The sequence below is a fragment of the Salminus brasiliensis genome, chromosome 10 (assembly GCF_030463535.1).
Source record: "Salminus brasiliensis chromosome 10, fSalBra1.hap2, whole genome shotgun sequence".
Taxonomy (NCBI): Eukaryota; Metazoa; Chordata; class Actinopteri; order Characiformes; family Bryconidae; genus Salminus; species Salminus brasiliensis.
Window position 1 is genome coordinate 38,887,680 of NC_132887.1, and position 10,043 is coordinate 38,897,722.

Genomic DNA, 10,043 nt, shown 5'->3' on the forward strand with positions numbered 1-10,043 from the left:
AACCCATGTAGATAAATCGGCCACTGCCAGGCAGAGCAAACAGAAGCTTCCAGAGCTCTTATCTATTAGCTGCAGTCTCCCACCCAGAACGCTAATGATTATCCAATGACTGATGACCCTGGTGGCATCATAGGATGTAGCTACCTGTGTGTCTGTGTGCCCATGTGCTTGTAGTTCAAGTCCCCTTCACCCCAGACCAACTGTGAGGGCTGTGTGCTTCATCAGAAAATACAGACCAATCAAGGCCTTGAAACCTGCTTACATTATTACAAAGGTGCTGCCTGCTGCACAGTAGACAAGTGCACCATCAGTCCAGAGTCTTAGTTTTGTCCTCCTTAAGGTCTCTTCCAGGTCGTATTGGATGCTATTAGCAGTGCTGAGGTTGCTCAGCTAACCAGCAAACGGTGCTGAACCCGTGCTGTGCATGTGACGTACTATAAGTACATAAGGACATGCAGTGACATGGACAGAAACACTCCTACCTACCAGACCACTCTGTTTTTAGAATGAATACATTAGACGTTTCAGGGAGGGTCCCGTAGCGCACTGACACCATTTATTAGAACATTTGCTCCACTCAGTCAGGAATACTACTGCTTTCAATAAAAGTAAAAAAAAAAATTACAGACTGCTGCTTTAAAGCCACAGCGTCAAAATCATTGCGATGCTCCACTGACTTGTAATAGGGGAGAATAGTGCAGCGTAGCTGATGTTGCTACGTAACTTTGGAGACGCGGACAGGACATCGCTAGCGTATTCGTGTAAAGTCCTGTAATAGTACTTAGAGCCTGTCCAGAAAAGCGTGTCCTTTAGGGGTTCGCCAACTACACTTCTCGACAGTAGGGGGAGCCCAGGAGTCAAGAAATGTCGATGGCTACCTGTAAATATAGCCTTATGGCCTTCTCCTGCTTTGTGGGCAAGCCTGGGAGTCATAGTATTTATAAAGAATTAAAATGACATCATCTGGCAACACTTTCTGTAACATTTTAGAGGCCTAACGAGCAAACTAAGGCCTTGGTTCGAGTCAAATGAGAGCTCAAGGGTGCCCAAAAACATTTGCATGATTTGATGATTTCTGGAGATCAGTTCTCAGATCTTCTTCTCGACGAAAGCTTGACCAGGGGTTCCCAAACATCTGGACTGGGAGCAACAAATATCAGACCTTTGACGCGGATACTGCATATAAGTATCTAGACGTGCATGTGTTTGTGTTTTGTCGTGTGTGTGTGTGTGTGTGTGTGTGGGTGTGTGAGTGAGTGTGTGTGACACTCTGACCTGTCAGGTCCAGCTCCCCCCGGGCCTGTAGAGCACTTCACTCCACGGCATAACCAAGGCAACCCACGAAAATAAGGAGCCAACCAAGGGGGGAAGGGGTCGGACGGGGCAGAAGGAAAGCACCATAATTTTTTTTTTTAAAACCCCGAACGAAGACCATGGCCAGATATCAACCTCACCCAGTGATTTAGGTTCCTTCTAGACGTCCTTGCTCAGGAGGTGTTCGTTCAGGTGCTTGTGTGGGTGTGAGGGTGCCTGGATGTCCTGGTAGTCAGGATGGTTACATCGACTCTCTTACCTTTCGGCCCGTAGCAGCAAAGAAGGCACGAGCTACGAGTCCCGAATGCCTCCCACCCAAAACCATGGGCACTGTGCTGTCCAGGTGAGTACCTGCAGTGTAGAGCAGTAAGAGCTAGAATACATAGCTGGGTTAGTGGTGTTGAGTCCTCCTTGTGTACTTAACACCTCTACAGTGTGTGTTGGCCACTTCTAGAGATTACTACTGCTATACTACTACCATACTACCATAAGATTAGTACCCAAGCTATTAACCCACTGTGCCATTTTAGCGCCACGAACAGGAAGTAGGAAGTGTTAAGATGCTAATTTCTCAGCTACTTTGGAACTAGCACTAGAAATGAAACTAGCGTAGGACATAGGAATAGCATAGGATTATGGATCTAGGATTATGAATTTATGACAGTAATAAATCATTTCCACAGTCTTGCTGTCATTTACGCACCACCATTTGTTTACGTAGCAAGTGGTAGAGAAATATTAGAGAAATATGATTTCAGCTTAAACAACATGGTTAAACTCACGACATTTTACCACAGACGTAACGACTACTAACCTCACCTCAAATTCAGTCAGTTAGCCCAGACAGGTTTAGTGTGCCAAGTTGACGTTGAAGCCTCCTTCATTTCTAACCGGAGGAATGAGGCTAATGTAGCTAGCTAGCCTCCGCGTAGTGTGCATTTCCAAGATTACAGCGTTGTTAGCAGCGTTTAAAGATTGTTCTCAGGTGTGACTTTTTTGCCGGAATAATGTTTCGAATTTTACCCAAGCGATTGGCAAAGAGAGAGAGCAGAAATGATATCATGCGCAATATTACGCAGAACTAGCCAATATTGGGGCGGCCATTATTAGACGACTAACTGCTACCATAACAGCTGTCACAGACTTTTAGTTTCCTGTGCCTGTTTTCAGTCTATAATCTAGTCTATGTCTGTCTATAAGGTCTGGACACTGCTTAATTTACCTTAGCGTTACAACTGTACTTTGGCTCTGTTGGCTGGCTAAGGTGCCTAGCTAGGTGTCAAGTTTGAGCTTATTAGTTAGCTAGCTAGCTAGCACTCATTTTTCCACTTTTCCACCAATACTACACTCAAAAAACAAAAAGAAATAGGTATCCGTGTTATATTTTTACACAAGATTGGTGCTGAAATTGCAATACACAGCCTACTCTTCTATTTACTTCCAATCCTAAGCTAAACACACCGTCCAGAAGGCCTGAAATTCAGACACCAAGCGTGTCGATATAGTACTGCTGGGTATCAATAGCAGAAATTGAAAATTTGATTGATAAAAATAATAATCAGAAAGTGTATGATGTGATGTTGTTGGTTATATTCCTGTCTCGTTTTAAAGCTCTGTAGATAATCAGCACACCCGGCACTATACTGTCAGAGTATAGAATTGGGACACAGCCTTAGTGTTTAGTGCACAATTGGGACACAGCATGTGATTAAAACTACAGATTAAAGCCTTTGCTTCTTCTCCCTCTCACCCTTCCTCCGCCTCCCTCACCATGCAGGACTGATAAATGGCGCTTAGTCTCCTCCACTGGGCTCCGCAGCGCCAGGCCTGGGGAACACAGCGCCCCCTGTAGTGAAATGAATGGAATAGCCAAGCTCTCTCACCACTCAGGACCTCAGACTAACAGTGAAGGTTTGGTGGCTTCAGCTTGGGATGCTGTTATTTTGTTATTCGTGTCTGAAATCTATTTATATGTAAATATTTAGATGCAATGCATTCGGATGGTCCTCGGACCCTTTCACTTTTTTCACATTTTGTTATGTGGAGGCCTGTTCAGGACGAAATCAATTCAAGGTTTCCCCATCAGTCTGTCCTCAATACCCCGTAATGAGAAAGTAAAGTTTGGCAAATTTATTTAAATGGAAAATGTAACTTTTTTTTTTTGCATGGACATAAGTATTTAGACGTCTTGCTATGACACTGAAAATTTAGCTCTGGGGGGGGTCTCCCATTTCTCTTGATCATCTTTGAGATGTTTCTACACCTTGATTGGAGTCTGCATGTGGTGAATTCAGTTGATTGGACGTGATTTGGAAAGATACCCACCTGTCTATAGAAGGTTTCACAGCTGGTAATCTGAAAATGAATATCAGAGCCCTGATGAGGAAAGGACTGCCTGTAGAGACAGGACTGTGTAGATGCACGTTTTTGGAGAAGGCTACATAACGTTCTGCAGCACTGAAAGTTTTTAGGAGCACAGTGGCCTCCATGATTCCTAAAAGGAAGAAGTTTGGAACAACCAAGACTCTTCCCAGAGCTGGTCTTCCCACCAAACTAAGTAATTAGGGAGATGGGCCTTGGTAAGAGAGCAGACCAATAACCCAATGGTCACTCTGGCTGAGCTTTAAAGATCCTGTGTACAGAAGGTCAGTCATTAGCCATTAGCCAGAGTGGCCAGACAGAAGCATCTCCTAAATAAAAGACAAATGAACGCCCCTGAAGGACTCTCAGATTGTGAGAAACGAGATTCTCTGGTCCAAAGAAACCAAGATTGAACTTTTTGGCCTCAGTTGTAAGCATCATGTCTGGAGGAAACTGCCCGATACCATCCCTACAGTGAAGCATGGTGGTGGCAGCATCATGCTGTGGGGTGTTTTATCAGCAGTTGGGCAAAGCTGAATGGAGCAAAGTCCAGACATCTTCTTAATGAAAACCTGATCCCGAGCACTCAGGACCTGAGGCTGGGACCCTAAGCACACAGCCAAGACGACGCAGGGACAACTCTGTGAATGTCTTTGAGTGTGGCCCAGACAGAGCCCTGACTAGCACCCAGTCGAACATCTCTGGACAGACCTGAAAATGGCTGTCCACTGACTGTCCCCATCCAACCTGACAGAGCTTGAGAGGCTCAGCAGAGAACCTAGAGGCTGTAATCGCTGCCTGAGGTGCTTTAACTAAGTACTGAGTAAAGTGTCTGAATACTTATGTCAATGTGATTCCCCCCCATAATTCTGTTTTCACTTTCTTGTTATGGGGCATTGAGTTCAAATTGATGGGGAACATCTTGAACGTCTGAAGACTTTCCGAATGCATTGTGTGTATATATATATGTATGTGTGTGTGTGTCTGTGTGAGTGTGACTGTGTGTGTGTTTGTTTAGAGGAGCTGCTGGTTCCTGCTCTTCCAGAGAAGACTGATATAGAGAGGGGCTATGTGACCCCTCAGCAGGTGTATAACCTGCTAAATGCCGAAGCTGGAGAGCCTGCACTTCACGATCCCTACTACATCCTCATACTGGACTGTCGCTCTGCAGAGAGGTAACACACACACACACACTGTACAAACAACACATGCCCAGTATGGTAACAGACACTTACGAACACTGGTTTTTATGTACACAGGTATAAGCAGAGTCACCTGGTGACAGCGCGTGCAAGTGTGACGGTGATTCACCCCGAACTGGGCTGTCTGATAAGCTGCGTCCAGCTGCAGGAGTTCTCCATCATTCTGCTGTATGCAGAGGAGGGACACAGCCCAGGTACCATGCTCCTCAAACACTAGTCAGCACTCCAGACCTCACCTGACATGTCACATGTCAAGAAACAGGTAAACAGATGCCTACAAACTGCACCAGAAACGACCCTGCTGAAGGTCTGAACAGGATGCTTCCATTGATTTGAGGAATAGCCCAAATCCAGATGTTTCAGTTGGGCTAATCCTCAGATATGGAGCTCCAGGTCATGGGAAAATACAAATACTAGCCAGACAAACACTCTCAAATGTCACATTTAGCCAATCTAGTTGCTGGAAATGTCAGTCTGCTGGCAGATTGATTATTTACTGTCAATTTAAGTTGGATTCTAGTGCCCTCTACTGGACAAACGTGTCCAGCACAGCTAATACCATCAGAACATTAAATGTGTGTCTATCTGGGTCCAGGATCTGGACTGGTACAGACCACTGGAATAGCACAGAGGTTCTCAGCAGCTGTCCTTTTCGTCATCTGCTTGTGTTTGTGTGTTTTAGTCGGCAGTCAGGAAGCCCGTGCTGACAGCCCCACTCTACAGCACTGTTTCTTCCAGCTCAGCGCTCTCGGTATGGACCCCGTCATCTTACTGGGCGGCTTTTCGGCCTTCCACTCCCTCTACCCCTTCCTGTGTACGCCACGCATGGTACTTCTTGAGTCTGAGCGCCGCCTGCTCACCATCTACCCCTCTGAGATCCTGGAGGGGGCGCTGTACCAGGGCTCGGCCTCCCAGGCCCATGACTACCGCATCATCAAGAACCTCCACATCACACATGTGGTCAACGCCACGGCCGAAATCTCTGACGCCTTTCCGAACGTCCTGCGTTACTTGAGGCTGCGGCTCAGTGACGACGCCCAGCAGGACCTTCGGCAGGCACTTCCAGAGGCCTCCCGGTTCATCGCAGCGGCTCTTCGGGGGTCTCCGGGATCACCCGGTGGGCGCGTCCTAGTGCACTGCAGCCTGGGCCGCAGCCGTAGCTCGGTGTTGACACTGGGTTTCTTGATGGAACAGCGCCACTGGTCCCTGCTTCATGCCTTCCGCTGGCTCAAGGAGAGGCGCACCTGCGCCGCACCCAATGCAGGGTTCCTCCGACAGCTCTTGGACTACGAGGAGCAGCTGTTCGGGCAACGTCTCACCTCGCTGGACGACATCCGGCTCTGAGAGGGACACGCGATCAGGGGGTCGAACAAACACTCGACGATAGGGAAAGTTCACAGATTAGGGCAATGGTCTCCAACCCAGTCCACAGATGGTCCACATTAGCTGCATCCCAGGTCCCAGCACACCTGTACCACCTGTGTCCACCTGTTGGGAGCTTAGAAAGAGCAAACCTGTCTAGGGGTTTGTTGCCCAACCTAGTTGACCAAGACATGTTTGGTCACTGAGGTTTTCACCTTTAGACAAAAGCTGTGTCCCAACTCAGGGGCTGCATCCTTCAGAGGCTGCATTCGAATACCAATGGCGTCACAGCGGCACGACTAGGCTGTCCCATTTGCGGCCTGAGAAAAACGTCCGGGTGGATCCTTCGCCAGCCAAAATATCCCAAGATTCATTGCAGGCCAACTTTAGCCATCAAGGGTGCTGGGTGACAGGAGTGGAGTTCCGTGATGCAACAGCAAGGGCAGGAACAGTGTGTGTCCTGTTAGCCAGGAGGGTGGTTCAGTGTAGATTAGCTTAGCTTAGCCAGCCAGACCCTTGCTCATCCTACATAAGCTCAGGATGTCTTATCATAGCTACGCCAGCTAAATATGCTAACTCAGCTAACAAGCGGTAGCCTGCCAATTATTAGCGAGGAGAACAGAGGCCTACGCCTTTGTATACCATGTCTTTCAAAGGATGCAGTCCCCGAACTGGGACACAGCTATTGACGTCCATTACATTTTAGCGACATTAGCATTTTAGCCGTTGTAGAACAGAAAAGGTGAAACTGCAGAATCAAACCCCTGGTCTTGGCCTTATTTTTTGGAGAACCACTCCTTTAAGTAAACATTTCCGCTCCTGGCAGTTTTTGGAAAGACATTCCTTATGACTTGATGGGATTTTTGGGATCTCGCCATGATCTGTGGAGGAGGGACACTAGGAGACTGAATGTCTGTAGAGTCAGTGCTAGTATTAGTGTTGGATTTAAAAATAGGCATATATATATATATATATATATATATATAGTTCAGTGGTTTTTCTTGTGGAAGTGTGTCTTCTGTGTTTTCTGATCTCTAGCCAAAGTGCACCAAAGAACAAAGCCTTAACAGTAAACACAATGCTGAATAATAACCAAACAAACACACTTTATGTCCAAATGTTTGTGGACACCCCTCCTAATGAATACATTCAGCTACTTCAGCAAATGCATACACACGTATACACAGCTTGTGTAGTCCCTGTGGAAGTACTGCCCTTAGAGTAGGACTCTCTGGGGCAGATAAACATCGAGGCATAGAGGGGTATAAAGCCCTGGTGCTCCATCCAGTGCTTTTGGGATGAGTTGGGGAGTTGGGGATGAATGAGGTCGGGTGGTGATCATCCAACATCCTGACCTCACTAACGCCTCACAGCAATGCTCTAGCAAGATCTAGTAGAAAGCCTTATTCCCTGGACAGACTAGATACAGACTAGATAGACTTTTGTTTAATACCTTTGATTGTAGAAGTAAGAATGAAGTGTCCCAATACTTTTGTCCATATTGCATCAGATGGCGCTCTGAACACTGTGGTTAAAACAAACACTCAGAACTGGATTGGGATTAAACTAGCCTATACCCGATCCATTACAATATGCTTGGATTGGCCTGGGACAGCTGGGGATGTACACTAATTTCGAAAGCAGCTGTGAATTGCAGCATTCTGGCTCTTTTTTATGATAGCATATTAGATCATATCAAATAATGAATTATTTAAAATGCTTAAACTGTTAGCCAATAAAATAAATGTGCGCTAAATTACACATTTATTCACAGCATGTTAAACAGCAGTGAGGTCATTTGTATAAACCCTCCTGACTATAACAGAATGTTGTCATCTGCTATACTGTGTAATAAAGCCATCAGTATGTTATCAATACTGCTCAATTTGTGGTCACTTTCTGCAATTTCACCCCAATAGCTTAAGACAACAAGGTGTGAGGAGGCCCACAATCGCCACCAAACTGCAAAACACACATTTGTGAATTCCTCGGCCTCCTCCCGTAACCCCCTCCTGTGGCGGGGATGGCCTGCCTGGGCTGCTCGGGGATGAAAGTGAGCATTTACTGCTGATCTGAAACCGACTTGGCTTCAGAGATTTAGAGCCTAATTACAGGCGTGCTCCAGAAACTATCACTTTATTCCGCCAGTATTCTCTCTCAGAGAGGGCGTACGGAGCAAATTAGAGAGAGGGGGAGCGGCGTGGGGGAGGGGGAGGGACCTCAGGCCGAACTCACGTCCTCAGTGAGCTGGAGGATTCTCCAGACTTCTGTGGAAGTGTGAAAAGCTGGGCCTCCAGCCCAGTATTTACAGTACTGCCCCCAGGCCTTGAAAGGGGACCCCACCCTCTTTGGGACGACTCCACAACAGAATAGGATAGGATGTTAGGATGTGATGTCTGAGCTGGATTATTAAAATGCTTTATGATTTAAATATGTATAATGGAGTGTGGTCCGGGTGCCGCGCAGTATGAATCCCGAGCCATTCCGCGTTGCCATCAGCAGCCAGAGTCAGAGAGAGCACAATTGCCCCTGCTCTCTCCAGGTGGGTAGATGGTGGCGGTGTTGCCCAGCTGGTGTGGGGGAGCTGGGGTCCTGGTGCTTTCCTCTGAGTGTGTCAACTGGCTGGAAAAAACGAAGTATAAGAATTAACAGTAAGAACTATGTAGTGTTGGGGGTGGTGGTGGATGAGGGGGTCCGTCTATGACGAACTATGACGAAACCAAGTCTCCGGCATCAGCAGTCTTAACAATGTTTAGTAGTGCTTTAGAGAAAGTCTTCAGACAGCTGGTTCCATTCACCACCACTGTGAAAGAAATCTATCTGGACGAGTTTCTTTCGAACCGAGGGTTTCACACCAAACCTCTTCAGCTGACGTTGTTTACATTTTAAACATTTAATTATGCAGGAATTTTAAAAAGTCAGCAGACTTCCCCTTTAAAGGTTTTCCCGAGTAACCCTTTCTGGTAAACTACAAGGTTCAGTGTGCCGTCATACAGACACAGGACTACGCACATGCTGCCTGGGGACAAATCTATTCAGATGCTTCTATGGCTTCATGGTGACAAGTTGCAGCACGCCACTGGCCTCTGATTTCGGCCTCTTAGCTCATAATGGGCCTAATCAAACAACACTGTATAAGCCTCTATAAAATCATACACATGCCATATATTCAGCCATAACATTAAAACCACCTTCCTAATACTGTGTAGGTTCCCCTCGTGTCACCAAAACAGCTCTGACAGCATGAACTCCACTGGACGTGAAGCAGCTTAGCAGCAGATCCTTCATTATAAAGTCCTGTAAGTTGTGAGCTTGGACCTCCCCAGATCACAAAACAATCAGTGAAGGCCCCTGGTTGTCCTTTCCTGGAGCACTTTTGGTAGGTACTGACCACTGCATAACGGGACACCCCGCAAGACCTGGAGCCAGATGATCAATGATGTTCACTTTTAGCTGGCAGTGGTGCTAATGTTATGGCTGATTGGTGTGTATTGGCTGTGGATATTCAGGCCTGTGGCACTGAAGGCAAAGTATGGAGATAAAATAAAGATGAAAACCAGTAAATCAAAGAAGTAAATCATAAAAGATGCCAAATAAGAGGTCATGACCTTTGAGTTAATCCGACTTTATTTGTGTATTAGTTTACTACGAGGTCTGGATTTAGTCTAGCACAAGTCTAACACACGGCGCATGCGCAGTTTAAGCGCACTCGGTTCTGAATTGAGTGTGTGTGTGAGGCTCTGCACGTATCACGGCCGGGTCTGGGTTGCCAGAGTGGGCCTGAAGCCTCCCCTGTGCTTTGAA

General features: G+C 46.7%; 1 protein-coding gene across 1 annotated transcript; it reads left to right on the top strand.

The window, feature by feature from the left end:
• The first annotated feature begins 5,702 nt into the window (after nucleotides 1-5,702).
• Nucleotides 5,703-6,221, top strand: LOC140563950 (probable rhodanese domain-containing dual specificity protein phosphatase). Its single transcript, XM_072688904.1, has one exon. It carries the CDS (start codon nucleotides 5,703-5,705, stop codon nucleotides 6,219-6,221), a length of 519 nt encoding a protein of 172 aa, XP_072545005.1.
• Nucleotides 6,222-10,043: the final 3,822 nt, after the last annotated feature.